Source organism: Schistocerca piceifrons, chromosome 2 (genome assembly GCF_021461385.2).
Source record: "Schistocerca piceifrons isolate TAMUIC-IGC-003096 chromosome 2, iqSchPice1.1, whole genome shotgun sequence".
In the NCBI taxonomy this organism is placed as follows: Eukaryota; Metazoa; Arthropoda; class Insecta; order Orthoptera; family Acrididae; genus Schistocerca; species Schistocerca piceifrons.
In genome coordinates, this window is record NC_060139.1 from 313,103,734 (window position 1) to 313,122,204 (window position 18,471).

General features: G+C 37.4%; 1 protein-coding gene across 2 annotated transcripts in view; it reads left to right on the forward strand.

Moving 5' to 3' along the window:
- The first annotated feature begins 13,327 nt into the window (after positions 1-13,327).
- Positions 13,328-18,471, forward strand: part of LOC124777403 — a 40,530-nt gene continuing 35,386 nt past the window's right edge. For both annotated transcript variants that reach the window (XM_047252799.1, XM_047252798.1), the window contains exon 1: positions 13,328-13,909. In XM_047252799.1, coding sequence (XP_047108755.1) covers positions 13,457-13,909 — 453 coding nt within the window. In that variant the 5' untranslated portion in view covers positions 13,328-13,456. The remainder of the gene's footprint in view (positions 13,910-18,471) is intronic.

Below are 18,471 nucleotides of genomic sequence, written 5' to 3' on the forward strand. Positions count from 1 at the left end.
TGAACACATATCTGTTGTAGAGAGACACAATAAATTTAAGAAACCCAATAACATGTGGATCTGAATGATACATTGAATATAAACCACAACATTGTCATGTAGTTTATAATTTTTGTGTAGTAAGAAAAACTTTGTGTACTGTAAATATATTTAATCAGTAGAAAATCTCATATTGCCATATGAATTTTCATGTTTGCCAACTGCAAAGAGATGCCTTTCATCCTTGACCCAACCAAATCCAGAGGGATTTCGGGACCTGCAACATGCCTATAACTACACTTTGATGCCCCACCATGCGTCAGATGTCCTGATGTCCTATCAGCATCACAGGTTCCAGTCGACACTCTGTATTCTAACATTAAAAATGCAACAATTAGCAGCAGCAGACGGTGTAAAAATAATGTCATTTGTATAATGAGAGTGAAACTGGCATACACTGTTTAACCAGGGTTGCCAAAGGTTCTGGAAATCAGGGAATTTCAAGCACACCTGGGAAATGTCAGGGAAATTTGGAAAAAAAAAAACACTGGAAAAATCTCATTTTTGTCTCAGTACGTGAAATGGTTTGTTTACTGAGGTGTCGTGCATCGTCGCTGGCTGGGTGCAATGGAGTAAATGGGCCGCTTCCCTACTCCCTTATTACTACTGCTTCTCTCCTTTCTACCACTCCCCTCAGCTTGCAGTAAGTACTGCCACCACTTCTTGCCACTAACCTAACAGCTGCCGATGAGTGGCATGGGGGCATGAGGAGCGGTTTGTTTGGATCTGATTGTCAGACTGTGGGCAGTTGTGTCTGAGTGATTGTGTGATCGTTTTCTGACAAAAGCTATGGCTGAAAATTAAGTTGTAAGAGTGTGACTGTCTTTTTTTATGTGCCTGTCTGTGGCTCAGCAATCATCTTTATGTTAAGTTGCTACCTATCCTCATTATTATTGATTCTGAGAGTATTTAAACAAGTTATCTGTTGCATGGATTGATCACTGTGGTCTCATTTCACCAACATGTTATCTGTGGCTCATGAATAGCTGGCCACATGAGTGGATTTCCATGGCTGGCTAAAACCGCAGGCCGTTTCTGCAGGTATTTGTAATGGATTGGGCCTGCCGATCTGAAGGAATTCGGGTTCCCACTAATGTGCAGGCCCTGCCCGACTGATCTAGCCTCACTGATCTACCCGCTGGCCAGGTCTGTTTGTGTGTGGCGTAATAGAGTGGATTTTCATGATTTATCCATGGACCCAGGACTGCAGTGCTCCTCAGAGGCCAGGGGTCCTGGTTTTCAGGATATGCGACAGCCTCACCGAAAGTACGTTTTACTGTGTGGCTTTTTACAGACATTTTATTTGTTCTAGTACATTTTGGCACTTCAAAAGTAGTTTATAAGTTAGAAAACATGGATGATAAGAAGAAGAAAATTATGCTGGGACTTGTATGCTATGTACTTGTATACACTGATGTGCCAAAGAAACTGGTGTACAGGATGGCGGGTATGGGCAGGCGGTGGGCGTTATGTAAAGGATGAGCCAGACAATAAGGGATTTTACTTTATTATATGAGCCTCCAACCTGTAACTTCATTTTTCCATTGCGGCCAAGCCACGGCCGGCAGCGTTAGCTGCCTGTAAATTCTTTCGTCCCACGGTTTAGTAACAGGAAGTCAGCACCGATGAAGGGCACCTTGTTCACGCGCCTCTCTCGTGTGCTGACGAGGTAACGCCGTCCCAGGCGTCGCTTAGCAGGCAACGCTCTGGAAAGTTCCATGCCGCCCGCATGTGTATTCAAATACGAGGAGGCCGTTGGTTGCGAAAGCTAGAATTTTGTGTGTATGTTTGTGTTTGTTTGTGTGTCTATCGGCGTGCCAGCGCTTTCGTTTGGTGAGTCACATCATCTTTGTTTTTAGATATATTTTTCCCACGAGATAAGTAAAGAGGTATAAAATGGTGCTGCGGTCAGCAACACCTATACAAGAAAACAAGAGTCTGGCGCAGTTGTTAGGTCGATCACTGCTGCTACAATGACAGGTTATCAAGATTTAAGTGAGTTTGAATGTGGTGTTATAGTTGGAGCATGAGCGATGGGACACAGCATCTCCGAGGTAGTGACAAATTGGGGATTTTCCTGTACGACCATTTCATGAGTGCACCATGAATATCAAGAATCCGGCAAAACATCAAATCTTCAACATCACTGTGGCCAGAAAAAGACCCTGCAAGAACAGGATCAATGATGACTGAAGAGAATTGTTCGACATGACGGGAGTGCAACCCTTCCACAAATTGTTCCAGATTTCACTGCTGGGCTACCAACAAGTATCAGCGTGCAAGCCATTCAACAAAACATCATCGATATGGACTTTCGGAGCCGAAGGCCCACTCGTGTACCCTTGATGACTGCACGACACAAAGCTTTGCTCCTTGCCTGGGCCCATCAACACCGACATTGGACTGTTGATGACTGGAAACATGGCGCCTGGTCAGACAAGTCTCGTCTCAAATTGTATCAAGAGGATGGACATGTACGGCTATGGAGGCAACCTCATGAACCCATGGAACCTGCATGTCAGCAGGGGCTGTTCAAGTTGGTGGAGACTCTGTATTGCTGTGGGGTATGTGTAGTTACAGTGACATGGGACCCCTGATATGTCTAGATATGACTCTTGACATGTGACACATATGTAAGCATCCTGTCTGATCTGCATCCATTTGTATCCATTGTGCATTCTGATGGATTTGGGCAATTCCAGCTCGACAATTTGACACCTCACACACACACACAGAATTTCTACAGAGTGGCTCCAGGAACACTTTGCTGGGTACAGAGTGGCTCCAGGAACACTCTTCTGAGTTTAAACACGTCCACTGGCCACCAAATTCACCAGACATGAGCATTATTGAGCATATCTGGGATGACTTGCAACATGCTGTTCAGAAGAGATCTCCATCACACCGTAGTCTTATGGATTTGCGGATGGCCTGCAGGATTCATGGTTTCAATTCCCTCCAACACTAGTTCAGACGTTAGTCGGGCCCATGCCACGTCATGTTGCGGCACTTCTGCATACTCACGGGGCCTCTACACCATATTCGGCAGATGTACCAGTTTCTTTGGCTCTTCAGTCCATTTCTCAAAATAAAAATTATGAAATATCTGTAAAATAAGGGATACAGCACAGTGGGTAATAACCGACAATACTGAACTAGCAGAACCAACATTTTATTGGCAGTCACCTACAGTAGTGGTTTACACAACTCTTCCCTATATTACACACTTCTTTCAAGAGGCCTACTTTTTTCTGAGGTTATTTTTGAAATCAGTGAAGGTATTAAATCTGTGGCGCAGACGGGGTCGAAACCAGCATTGATATGCATTCGTCTTTGGACTCTGAGCATTGTCTTTGGGCTGTTCCGCCATCTTCAGTTCTTTGTGAGCCTTGCATGTGTTTAGGTGAATAAATGAACTACTGCAAAATGGGTGTTGTTTGGTGTAACCAACCCGAACTTCTCCCTCAAATCTGTCTTGCAACTCCAAGGAAATGTGTATTTTTGTCACCACATGTGTTTTGTTTTATTGAAATAAAATAATATCAGTGGTCTTAATGAAACACACATACCATTTGGCTTGCTTTATCCATATAAAAATAGTTCATTACAAAAGATGTTGATGTCAATACTTAAGATTTTTGCTCACATCAGAAATCACCATCTGCTTGCAAGTGAGCATGCAGCGACAACAACAACTGTTACCAAATTGTCTCGAATGAAAAACAGCCCACAGTTGCACTAAATTATGTTTATTCTAAACCTTGACCATGGTTTCTGCTGTAATAATACAGCCTTCTTCAGAAGTCATACACACTAATAAATGGCGGAGGACATACGGTGCCATATGTAATTTTACTTATGTTCAAAACAGGCTTAAGTTTATTGAAGTGTTTTTTGGTCTTGACGCAGCCGCTGGGCTAAGACATTTTTCATTTATTAGTGTGTATGACTTCTGAAGAAGGCTATATTAATATAGCAGAAACCATGGTCAAGGTTTAGAATAAGCATAATTTAGTGCAACTGTGGGCTGTTTTTCATTTGAGACCTTCTCTGCAAACTACTTAGAACAGATAGTTAGGAAACCCACTCATGATGAGAATCTATTGGATCTAATAGCAACAAGCAGACCTAACCTCTTTGAGGATGGCAACATCAAAACTGGTACCAGTGACCATGGTGCAGTTGTGGCAACAATGATTACCGAAATATAAAGAACAACTAAAATAAGCAGAACAATGCATATGTTCAGTAAACTAGATACAAAATCAGTAGTGTCATATCTCAATGAGGAATTTGAAACTTTCAGTACAGGTAAGGAGCATGTAGAGTAACTCTGGCTCAAGTTTAAAAAAAATGTTGACATGCACTGGATAGATATGTACCCAGTAGAACAGTTCATAACAGGAGGCAACCTCCACGGAGTACAGTCACTGTAAAGAAACTTCTAAAGCAACAGAGATTACTGCATAAAAAATGTAAAACTTAGCATAGGGCTATAGACAGAGAGATGCTGAATGAAACATGTTTGGCTGTCAAGAGAGCAATGTGTGATGCCTTCAATGACCACTGTAGCAGAATACTGCCAAGTGATCTTTTGCAGAACCCAAAGAAATTCTGGTCATGTGTAAAAAGGTTGTTATCAGTACCAAAGTTAGTATCCAGTCCCCACTGAATGAGACAGGAACTGAAACTGAGGCTAGCAAAGCAAAAGCTAAATGCTCAACTCCATTTTCAAATGTTCCTTTACAAAGGAAAGCACAGGAGAGTTGTTGCAATTTAATCCTTGTACCACTGAAAAGATGAGTGAAATAATTATTAGTCTCAGTGGTGTCTATAAACGTGAAATTGTTAAAATTGAACAAAGCTCCATGCCCTGATGGATCCCTGTCAGATGCTATACTGAATTTGTGGGTGAGTTAGCCCCTCTTGTAAATTATCCTCTATCATAGATCCTTTGGACAAAAAACTGTGCCCAGTTCTTGGAAAAGACACAAATCACACCCACCTACTAGAAGGGTAGTAGAAGTGATTCACAAATCTACCGTCCAATATGCTTGACACTGGTTTGTTGTAGAAACTTAGAACATATCCTGAGCTCAAACATAATGAATATCTTGAACAGAATGATCTCCTCAATGCCAGCCAGCATGGATTTCAAAAACATCAACGATGTAGCCTACACCCCTCCCATGACTACTACCTACTCTCTTCTGGAACCAATCTACTGTGAGTTTCTTTGCTCTAAGTCTGCTGCACCCTACTGTGACCTACAGCTGTGTGAAGCTCTTCCCCTCACGCAGATGTTGCTGGTTTCAATTTACTGAGACACAAATGCGCCAATTGGAATGAAAACCGACTGCCATCATTACCTTGCCACTTGTTATGTAGAGAGTGGACTGAAATATGAATTTGATTCTAATAGAGGACAACTACAGGAGCTGTCAAATTTGTGAGAGAAATATACATGTAGCACGTCTGGAATCATGCTGAACCAGTTATTTTTATTTTTTTGTTGGCTGCTACAAATTAATATTCAGATCAGCAGTTCAGAGTTTGAAGTTTCAAATGATAATGAGAAACCAAGGCAACAAAAGATAAGCTCGACCACTTTTTAGTATACAGTTGCCTTTTATGTACTGCTAAGGTTTTCACTGATATATAATATGGAATGCTTGTCCATAAAAAATGGTTTCATGCTGTAATTAAAAAAGTGGCCAAAATTTTCGAAGACAATGACGATTGGCTTTATCATTTGATTATGTACAGAACATCTCACTTCCACATTTGCTTTTGCAAGAATCTCAAGCAGTTCTGGGTTTGTAGTATTGAGATACACAACATACAAATGGATGAAGGTATGTTATATTGTCATGAGGGCCAATGTAAGAGAGGTCGTAATGAAGTGTGAATCTTTCTGTAGCATTACATTGAGAACTTTGTCGCCAACAACACAACAGAATGCCATTTCTCAGCTACAAAGGCAGTCTCTGTTGTAGGTATATTTTAAAATTGACACATTTTACACTAGTGACACATCTTCATAATTTCTTAGACTGCATAAACTGCACTGGTCCAAAAGCAGACTCTGAATGGAGCATAAGTGAAATTGTGAAATTTAAAACTGGAAGCCAAATCATAGAGAAAACTGGTGTGTGGACCGGCTTCACTACAAGCCTATCCACACACTGGTTTTCTCCATGATTTTTTTTCCAGTTTTATATTTTAATGTTGTGGTTACATTCCTTTCAATGTCTACTTTTTGACTGGGGATGTGCCCCTAACATGAAACTCATCACTTTTAAAATAAATACCTGCAACAGAGACTGCCTTTTAATTTGAAAATTGAATTACTGTTGTTGAAGCAGGGTAGAAATAGAGTAGAGAAACATATTTAGGAACCCAGTTGTTCAGTGATGCATGTGAACACCAAAATCACAATTATATGAACGTAAAAATGTTACTGAATCTGATAAAATCTATCACTGTTTCCCCATTAGATGCAACTCTTATGTAATGTAATTAATGTGATGTAATGTACCACCTGACCGTGACTTTGGTGTTGCAAAAAGAGAGTTGCGAATGTCCGACTGAGTGCTTATTGCAGAAAAGTATATTTCATCACTGAATCCAACCACCTTGGTTCCATTAAAGTTTATGCATCAAAAATGACCGAAATGGTGGATCCCTTTATGCAGAAAGGCCATCGTATTATATGAAAAAAATTGGAAAAAGGTACTTGAAAAGGCCAAAGCGTTGTTTGCTCTCCAGCAGTTTGTGTACTACGAGTACAGTTCAGAAAAGAAAGGGGAAGTAGTTCGTAAGCCCTATATCAGAGGACTCAAAGTCCATACCTTTACATTAGTGAAAGCCAGGATCTATTTTCCCAGCAAGAACACTGGGCTTCCTCAAACAGAAGTTAGTTCCAACACATAAGAAAAGTTAGATCTTATTGTGAAATTACTGTAGTATATTATAGAACCACAGTACCAACTCTTTTATAATTAGCTTAAGTTGTGTCTCACCATGGGAATGTATGAAGTTGACTGAAAAGCAGCTAGAACCAATCATCTTTTTTAACATGTTTTGTATTAATTTTTGGTAAACTTAAGACAGTTTTATGAACAAGTGGCATAGCATCTTTTGTAATGTGTTTTATGTTTATTTCATATAAACTTGGGGAAATTTTCTAAATACTTAAAAATTCTAAGGTTAATATTAAACATATTTGGTGGTGTAGGTTCTGAAGCATTCAGAAACAGCAAGTTATTTGGTTATCATTTAAATGTACAAGTACTTCATAACGTGATTATGTATGGTAATAATGTATTTTTCTGTGCAACAGTACACTCAGGACAGACATATTTGCATTTATTATAATCAGAATACTTACGTTCATACATTTTATATAAGTGCCTTAACTATATCTGCTTCCTTTTTATTGCTATAAGGGGAGAAATCCAGGTGTTAAAAATCACCACAGCAGCTACAATTATTTTTCAAACGCAGTAATATTAGCCTCACATGGTGCAGAAAATGAACTGTTTCTGACTGCAGAAAAAAATTATCAAACAAATGATGTAGAATGTGTTTTTCTTTCTCCTGCACAATGTATCAATCATGAGTTATCCCTTTTTTGATATAAGTGACTCAGTAATGATAAAGTTCATAAGTGAAAGAGTAAATAGCTTTTTCAAAAAGTAAATATTTTTCCCTAATTCGCCTAATTTCTTCAAAACAACTAATAAAGTTTAATGTCTGGCATGATGCAGCAGTTTTTCACGCATCTCACTGTTCATAACATCAATATACCATAAACTGGGGTGAATAGGGACAGTTCTGCGTTTCTTTTGTCATCCCTGAACAGTAAATAACTTCTGTACTGAAGGTAATATTTTTGTATTGCGTAACACTGCTCATGCAATCCATGCTATATCATGAAAATATGTTCTCCTTTTTCTTGAACATGTTTGTGTCCCTATTCCCTCCAATGCTGAGGTGAAAAGGGACATTATTTATTTATCATTGTGTTCCCTATCCAAATATCTGGTGGGCTGTATAGGGACATAATTTACCTTTTTAAGACGGACTTGATGATATTTATTACATAAGTCTGGCAGTACAAAGGAACTTTTGTTTATTTTAAACTGATACCTATAATTTTTACAATATAATTTACAATTATACAAATCAGGGGTAACAAAAAATGAACAAACTGATTATCCAAACAAATCAGTCATTACAGAAATAGATGGTGTCTTCAAAACACCAAGAATATCAGGTTTTGGGAAAACACACTCATCGGGCACAAAACACACACATCAGAGCACTTGTTCAATTGGCAAAGAAACATTTCACTATATAGTCCATTTTCTTTATCAATTTGAAGAACCTTACCATTAGAAAACTTAACCTTAACCCAGTCTCCCTCCTTTAAATTGTGGCCACATCACCATTTTGTGCATCTTTTACAGAAGAGTCTAGCTCATCTGGAATGGTTTCTTCCTCTCCATCTGATAATTGTTCGTGATCATTCTCTTTCTGACCCCTTGTCTGATCTGTGTCATCATTCTCATAATGAATTACTTTAAAAATTCTGTCAGCCTGTCTGTAGTTAAGTACTTTCTTCTGTTTAAGAGGAAATATACCTGCCTTATGAACAGAGAAAGTATAGTAAGTGATAAACTTTTTTCCCTTTCATCATTCTGTATGAGCTATCAGTGAGAAAATTTCGTAAAGGTTTGAAATTACATGTAAAGTTTGTGGCAAGTCATTGTGTGTTCTCGTTCTCAAATACTGCATGTATAAAATTTGGGAATTACGTCTCGTAGCCTACATTCTTTTTCACATACACTCTTTCACATACACTCTTACTCCTTTGATTGGTAGATGGTTCTTCTTAACCCCACAGAAATTCTTTCCGGACAACAGGTGATACGTATACCATGCTTTGTTGAAATCAGTCCAGTGGTTTCAGGGGAGATGTGGAACAAACATGAATACATACATTTTATAATTCTTTTTGTGATTCAATTTTGATTAAATATATACTATATGGTTTTCCCTAGCTACGCTTTAGTACCAGTGAAAACCCAATAAAATCAGTCTCATAGTTTTGGAAATTCACGTGTTCAGACAAAAAAAAAAAAAAAACAAGGAAGTTATAGTAAAACTTTGTATCACGATATCTTTTTGAAAAACTAAAACCTACATGGTGCCTCAAACTATGCCCAAGTTACCTGCGAAAACCCCATAAAAATTCGTTTTATTTACTTATTTATTTTCATGTTCCATAGATCCTTGATGCAAATGTATCGCTAGGATGTATATCATGTCAGATTATTACAGTAATAACCATATCTAAATGGTCATGAGGTTTACAAACTAAATCATATATAAAGATACATAAGGTTCAAGTGATTAGACAACACAAATTATAGTGGTAACAATGGTTGCACAAACAAATTATATGTCTTACATTGTAATAAATATAAAAAGCATTCTGCCATCAATTGATATGCCAGTGCTACATGGTCAGTTCTCAGAGGAATGCTTAAAATTAAACACATTGTACTAATTGTTACACACTGTAAATAAGTTTCTGTAAAAAATAGAAAGGGAGATTCCATGGTGACTGATGTTACATTCTCAAATCAGTTTTATCAATCCATAAACCTATATTTTCTTTTGTAAAGATCTGGAATTAATATTTAAGCAAGGAAGAGCATTAAAATTAAAGAACAAGAATGTAATTTATATTGTGCTCATGTTACAAATTTGGGACATCCTATTGCTAATGTGAATTTTACGTTATAAGTGTCCGCAAACTGTTAGGAGTGTGGATCAAGTTTTCATCAAAGAAAATGCAAATTAGGTTGGCATTCAAGTGACATAGTTACAGATTTCTAAAAATATTTATAGCGTGTAAAATATTAAAGTATATTGAAAAAAGTGCATGACTCAATGTTACGCAACTCATGTTACTTGCTACTTATTGTCAGAAAAACTTTTTCCTGTGAGCAGAGAATTGAAAACATGATGTTATTTACCAATAAGATAATCTTAAGATCACCATTTCACTTTTTAAACACTGTAAAAATTACACGAGCATGACATCAGGGAAAATAAACTGTAAACTTAGTGAGAAGTCAGAGGACTGAAAATATCGCCTTGCATCGACAATATCTGGTGGATTAATTTTTTTTATAATTTTCTCCTGTGTGAACAGAGTTTCCATCACATTTCACAAGCCATTTCCAATAGTGACCAGCATGCTCCACTGCACTCATTAGATAAGAATTTCCAAAAATTGTATGTACTTCTCCACATACACTTAACAACCATATTCTCCTTTGTATCAGTCTCCAATTTTCACACTTTCTATAGGCCTAGTTCCTTCAATATCATGAGCTGCATCAGGGAAATTCTTTGGAGACAGCAGATATGTTTGTAGTACTCCTTTCTTGTAGTGAAAACAGTGAATGCTTTTTTATGTTTGGTGCTGATCATGCTGGCAAAAATTTTTAAGCCAGATTAAGTTTCATACTGATTACTTGAATTTCATGAGTGGACATGAAGAACCCGTATAGTTGTGGTGAGCAAATGTTAATGCATCAACTACTACAAAATTTTTTACTGCCTTTCCACACGTGCACCAATTCCATCTATGGCTCCTTTAACATGAGATGCAGCAAAAAAGTTCCATTAGATTTCCACATTGAGGGTCGACTGAAGTTGAGATACAAGGGCAGTAATATTTTTGTTTTTAAATTGTGAGGCAGGTCCATCGGACCAGACTGAAACTACCTTCAATTTTTTTGGAATAGTTGACAGTACCTTGCTAATGTATGCAATCACAGTAACCTTGGAATGGGTTAAGCTGTCTGAAACAACACCTGTATGATGAGAGCCTGAATGGAACAGTGAAAATACTAACTTGTGTTCAATACACACCTTGCACCTCATCTAGATAAACAGAAATGCAATTTCAGCAAAATCAATATGCAGCAATGTAAACTCCTTATAATCTTCGCTGAGAACCATTTACTTTTACTGATAATAAGATGCAGACTGAACTCTCTTTGTACAGCAGTGAGCAAGAAACTAAGGAATTGTGGAAATTTTGTATTTCGCTATGTCAGCCGTAGAGCCTTCTTTCATTTTAATAATTTTAGAGTCGTTTTCTTCCATCTTCCAAATATACCATAATAAATTCACAACTTCCAGCTTGTCAATTTTATGGGCTTCTTTGAAACTTCTACCATTTTGACAATTTACATTCATTCCGTCAGCAAAGCTCTCTGGGTGGCTGGCATTTGATGGATGATGTAAATTTGTTGCTGTAAGCTGGACTGTTATATCATGTTTGCTATGAAGGCTGCTGACACCATTTATGAAATTTTCGTGATATTTACACTAACATATGTTATGAGGTAGTTTGCTGCGTAATTGAACATGTGGTGGCCGTACTTTTGCAAACTTAAGATTTCACAATTTGAACTTCAAGGTCTTTCTGTTTGGATGCGTCATATGTTTCCATGATAGATATGATTAAGTGATGAATGTGAACTGACTTTTTCCTCATTATTTTCTCTAATCACTTTTGTGTCCTCCCTGCCTGGTGACTGGCAACTGACGTCACGACAGATGAAACAAGTTACAAGTCTTTAGTTTCAGAACTAAGGTCTCTTCTCTATTTTGTAACAACTGCCATGACTGGGTCTTTCAGACTTTCCAATGGATGAATTTCCACACAAGTCACTGAATAGCTCACGAACAACTACGACTTTACATCATGGCGAAGATGGCTTTGCCTAGAGCACCATGTGACGTATACAGAGACACTATGTTTTCTAACTCTCTCGCTAGTTTCAGCTCTTCTTTCTTCAAGTCAGTCATTGTTTATGTGCACACAAATGCAGAAACTTTAGTTTATGCTTCTTTTGACTTTTTCTAGCTTCTTCCAGATGCATCCTCTTCAATTTTTCATATTTTTCCTCACTCTTTAACTTTTCCATCTCATTATTTGTCTTTCTGCTGCTGTTATGAGCATCCTGTTCCTGTAACCTTAAAAAATATAACTCTGACTCAGATAACGTGGCTCACGTTACACATTTAATTTTCTGTTTTTACAATATTGGTTAAAATTGGCAAATTTTTAATACTGATATTATTTACACATTCACACAAAGAAGTAAATAACTAAACAAGATGAAGTTAGCTCTAACATTCCTCTTAATATAAAAACTTAATTACATGAAAGTGACTCGTGTTACATGAAAGTTCATGCTGTTGTATTATGTTATTTATCCTAACCTGGAATTCACCTACTTCAGTTTTATACCGTTTACGCAATACAAGAAGGTATATAACAGTAATGTAAATAACGATATGCTAATTCTTACCTGCCAATTAGTTGACATCGTGGCCCAAAATCTCCAATAACTCACACTGCGCCATTACATGAAAAATAAAAATGGCTAGAAATTATGGAGGGAAAGCAATAATGAGCAACAAACATTGTTGCCATACAGTAAAAAGTCCAGTCATATCAAACAATATATAAAAAGTACCAAATTTTTAAGTTATAAAACTTATAAGTCTGCCCACTTTATATGGAATATCCCGAAAGAACTATTCGAAAGATAAAGTTACAGCTGTCTATTAAATTTAGTCATATCTCCAATGAATCATTTAACATGAAATGGAAGTTTATTTTTTACTTTTGTGGTAGTAGTTTTGGAACTTAGCGTGTTCACCGACAAACAGTCTTAGTATAAATGTGTTGACAGGGAGCCGGCTGATATGGTAGAGCGGTTCTAGGCGCATCAGTCCAGAACCACACGGCTGCTGCGGTCCCACGTTCGAATCCTGCCTCGGGCATGGATGTGTGTGATGTCCTAAAGTTAGTTAGGTGTAAGAAGTTCTACGTCTAGGGGGACAGGTGGCCTCAGATGTTGAGTCCCATAGTGCATTGAGCCAGTTTTTAAACTGTTTTTGTTGACGGGGCTGTTTCCGAACATTATTTTCTTGCTAACTTCTCTTGGCTATTGAACAAAATGTCTTCTGTTACTACGGACGTAAAATTTTTTTTACCTCCATCTCTGTCAGTACATATGTTGCAAAACAATATTTGTAGAATAATTTAGGCATTCAGGTTCAATTAAATACCAGTTGTATAGTAGTTGTGTACTTCGTTCTGATCTTCGACCATATATTTATGGTCGAAACTCGAAGGTTTTGATCGACACATTTTCATCTCCATAATTATTCACTGCGGTGTATGTTTACTGTTTGTATTTTGTTTTCGCGGGAACAGTGGAAGATGAGTTCTTGGCTTCTTGTTGTTCTTTTACGCCAGTGTGTTTAAAATACTAGTACAGCAAGTAACGTTTTTGTAAATGACATTTTTGTTGTAGTTATGGCATCAAATAAGGAGCTTGGCGCAAAAAGTGAGAAGCGTGTGACTTTCAAAGATGACAAACTTAATACACAAGTGTCAGTTCCATCTCGGATACCCGTTAGATCAAACTCCGTATCACGGCATAGCTGTAGCTCAAGAACTGGAGCAATTAAAAAATCGCCCAAGAAATCTCAGGCGAAAAAATCGTTAGTTAGAAATGTCGAGCAACCAGTATCAGTCAGCCGACATAAGGGACTATCCCAATGTGTCGATGTCCATAGTTTGTATTCAACAAGAAGCAGTAAAACTAGTGACCTAGGCGAACCTCCGCATAAATATGCCGTCCCAGAATTGTACACAACCTTATGCTTGGCAAATGAAATCCGTAAAACAGCTCAAACAGTACCAAAGGCGTCGATCAAAAGCACCAAGGATTTACCACCTGTAAAATGTCAAGTAGCGGAAGAAACGGTAAGATAAGTAATAACTTTACAGAAATCGCATACATTCAAACAATAATGGCTTACATTACTAAATGTAATTAATTTTTAATCAGCCTTAAAAGTCACCTCTTTCTTGTCAGGCGTTCCAGCTGCCCATTTGATCATATGCAGTACGATGTACTAGACGAAGTCGGACATTCAACGTAAACTAGTGATAAGAAGGAAGAATGTTCATGTTTGCAAACATTCACTTTCACTCATTGATTAGAAACAGTGATACTGTAGGTTTTTCCTATACATGATTCAAATACACTGTTATTTAGGTCGTATAGATTTTATGCTTTGTAGTAATTTGTTAAACAATTTTATTTCTATATTGGTTAGTATGAACCTTTCTGACACAAACATGTTTTGGTTGAGTTAACATCCTAGTTTCATTTTATTGTATTGTAATGGTAGGTCCTCTGTGTCACAATTTTTCCTCATACTACTAACATCACATTGCATTTTTTTAAAAAAATATATATTATTATGTCTATCATATAGATGCATGATGCATTTTTAGATAAAAATTTGTGTGGCTGTCTAGCTTGTGAAATAGAACATTTATTCATCTTTCAACGTGTTTACGTGCAATCAGTGTTGTCGTATAAAATTCATATACACTGAGAATTTCAAATTACAGTGATTTTACAAGGATCCTTACCTAATTATACTGGGTTCTCATTCAGCAAGGTGACGGTTTAAACAAACTTCTGGCCATCCAGATGTAGGTTTCCCAAGATTTCCCTAAATCTGTCCAGGCAAATTCCAGGATGGTTCCTTTGAAAGGCATGTCTGATTTCTTTCCACCTCCTTGGCAGATTCTGAGCTTTTGCTCGATCTCTAATTAAATCAATGTTGATGGGACGTTAAACTCAATCTTCGTCGCTTCCCTAATTATGTCTGAAGTAGGCTTTTACTTGGCTAACTTTGTTAGGAATGTAAATTGTTATACAAACTGATCAATTTCTTTCAAACCTAATACAGTATGCCACAATGAATCAGTATATTACATTAATATCTTTTTATACCTAAATAATTTGTAAATAATTATAATGATCACAAAGTTTTCATCTGTATTGCCTTATACAATATAACAAAGTAAATCAATATATCACCCTGTTAGCTTAATAAAATATTATGGTTTATAGTTTTGTGTACTCCCATCTCAAAACTGTATTGTATCTTGTCATCTATTGTACATTCTTGAAATTCCTTCACTGTATAGAATGCTTACTTTTTATCCACTCCATTATTACACTGTTAAATATATTCAGGAGCACTGAATGTGCATTTTTAGGTAGTTTGTTAAAATGTTTGAGACCAAGATATTTATAGCTCTTGTAGACCTCTGCTAATCTGGCATGTTGCTTGTCAGTTGCGTGTCTGTGCCTAGTTTTATAATGGTTTATTGACATCCTAAGGTCAAGAGTATTTATGTCTTCTTTGGTGTATACTAGGTAATTATAAATTTATAAACTAGGTAATGTCATAATATTCATTTCCTTAAAGTAATGTGTAGTAGACGGAAAGGCATCAGGTAAAACAGAAGTAATATCTGACGTTCCCCAAGGAAGTGTTATAGGCCCTCTATTGTTCCTGATCTATATTAATGATATAGGAGACAATATTGATAGCTGTCTGAGATTGTTTGCAGATGATGCTGTCATTTATCATCTTGTAAAGTTGTCAGATGATCAAAACAAATTGCAAAATGATTTTGGTAAGATATCTGCATGGTGCGAAAAGTGGCTGTTGACCCTGAATAAAGAAAAGTGTGAAGTTATTCACATGAGTACTAAAAGAAATCCACTAAATTTCGATTACGCAGTAAGTGACACAAATCTGAAAGCTGTGAATTCAACTAGCCTATGTTAAATACTTAGAGATTACAATTACAAATAACCTAAATTGGAACGATCACATAGATAATGTCGTGGGTAGAGCAAACCAAAGACTGTGATTCATTGGCAGAACACTTAGAAGGTGCAACAGGTCTACTAAAGAGACTGCTTACATCACTGTTGTGCAGTGTGGGATCTGCATCAGGTGGGACTAACGGACGAAATCGAAAAAGTACAAAGAAGGGCAGCTTGTTTTGTATTATCGCGAAATACAGGAGATAGTGCCACAGACATGATAAGTGAATTGGAGTGGCAATCATTAAAACAAAAGTGTTTTTTGTTGCGACAGGATCTTTTCGTGAAATTCCAATCACCAGTTTTCGCCTCTGATTGCGAAAACGTTCTGTTGGCGTCCATGTACATAGGGAGAAATAATCATCATGATAAAATAAGAGAATTCAGGGCTTGCACAGAAAAATTTAAGTGCTCGTTTTTCCCATGCGCCGTTCGAGAGTGGAATGGTAGAGAGACAGCTTGAAGATGGTTCTTTGAATCCTCTGCCAGGCACTTTATTGTGAATAGCAGAGTAATCATGTAGATGACTCTCATAGTGTAACTCCCACAATGTGTGATGGCCTTTCTTGGCATTTAAGGACAATTTCAGATCCAGGTGAGTGTCCCCATAGCAAAATTCCATATGACAGGTGGGAACTGAAAAAAAGCAAAGTATGCCCACAACAGCAGAGTTCCACTTATACAGCCTCTCAGCTTATACAGTATTTAACTCGCACGTGCAAGTCTGGAGCATAAGCTATCTGTTTGTGTAACCCAGCTTAGAAGTTGATCAGTATGGAATCCAAGAAGTTTCACTGATTTATTTTCTTTCTTGGGGGGCATTCAGATTAAATACAATGTTTTATGTTCTGCTACTGTTTATGTGCAATGCATTAACTTGAAATCGGGAGGTACAAGTGTTTATTGTCATTGCTACTTCCAATTGTAACTCATCTGAGCAATTAATGTGGTGTCATCTGCATGTAGTAGAGCATCACAGGGCAGTATGTAAGGCAGACCATTTATTTATATAGATAACAGAAAAGAGCCAAAAACGGAGTCCTGCGGCACTCCTTTTTTAATGGGTAAAGGATATTGATTTTTTGTTATTCTCACACACAGTAAATGATCTCTTCTATTGCTTAGGTATAACTGCAGGAGGGCTTCCTACCCTATTCCATAGCACTATTGCCTTCTTATTTGAATAGTGTGGGGCAATGTGTCAGAGGTTTTTGTTAAATCCAGTAGTGTCCCTCAACGCATTGACGCAGCAGTCTTATACCTTTGTTATGGTCCTGTCAATTGCTTTCGGAGTAGAGTAGGTGGATTGAAAGCCATACTGTGCAGGGCAGATTAGGTTATTATATTCAAAATATTGGTTCATCTGATGGTGTGTACAATGCTGTTATTTTATAAATAATTCGGATTAGTGAAATGAGTTGGTAATTGCTGCACTACCTAACTTATCGACTCGCTTGATTATGAAAAATTAGAAAAGCAATATGGTCTTCAGTTCAGGAATTACTGAATTAGTTATTGCTTCACTGACACGTCGGCAAGTTACGTGACTCCATTTAAAACATTCAGATGATTTATTGGGTAATGGCTGCAGTATTCAGTCTTGCTCACGTCAACCTTAATGTTGGTGTCTACTTTAGACTCTGCAAAGAATTTATTTGGTATATCAGGAGGAACTGGATACTGTAATCTATCTTTTGTCAATTTATTTCAGCTTTGATGCTTTTCCATGCTGGTTTACGTTATTTAAAAAGTTAAGAACATATCCATCACTGGCCTTGCATAGAGCTGTCTCTTGTATAGTGCTGTCTTGACTGTAGATATTTATTTTATTTTATTTGCATGTCAAGTTCTTTAGGACCAAATTGAGGAGCAAATCTCCAAGGTCATGGAATGCGTCAGTACATGAAATTACAACATAAAAGCAATAACATAAAATAAAATGTTTATGAACCCAAAAAGAGTCAAGCCATAAGTTTAAGTAAACACAATCAACCATATAACATAAGAATCAGCTTAATTTTTCAAGGAAGTCCTCAACAGAATACAAGGAGTGAACCATGAGGAAACTCTTCAGTTTCGATGTGAAAGTGCGTGGAATTTTGCTGAGATTTTGAATTCTTGTGGTAGCTTATTATGGATGCAGCAGTATACTGCACACCTTTCTGCACAAGAGTGAAGGATGTTGGATCCAAATGCAGGTTTGATTTTTGCCATGTATTAACCGAGTGAAAGCTGCATATTCTTGGGAATAAGCTAATATTGTTAACAAGAAATGACAGAACTGCATTATTTGAAACAGAGCCAATGTTGCTCACAACATCCTTTACTACCAAGGTGGTGTCATCAGCAAACAGAAATATTTCAGAGTTACCCGTAATACTAGAGGGCATATCATTTATATAAATAAGGAACAGGAGTGGCCCCAACACTGATTCCTGGGGCACCTCCCACTTGACGGTACCCCACGCAGACCCGACACCACAGCCATTCTCAACATTGTGAATAATGACCCTTTGCTGTCTGTTGCTGAATCAAGAGGTGAACAAATTGTGAGCTACTCCCTGTATTCCGTAATGGTCCAACTTCAGGGGCAATATTTTCTGTTCAACACAGTCAAGCGCCTTAGTTA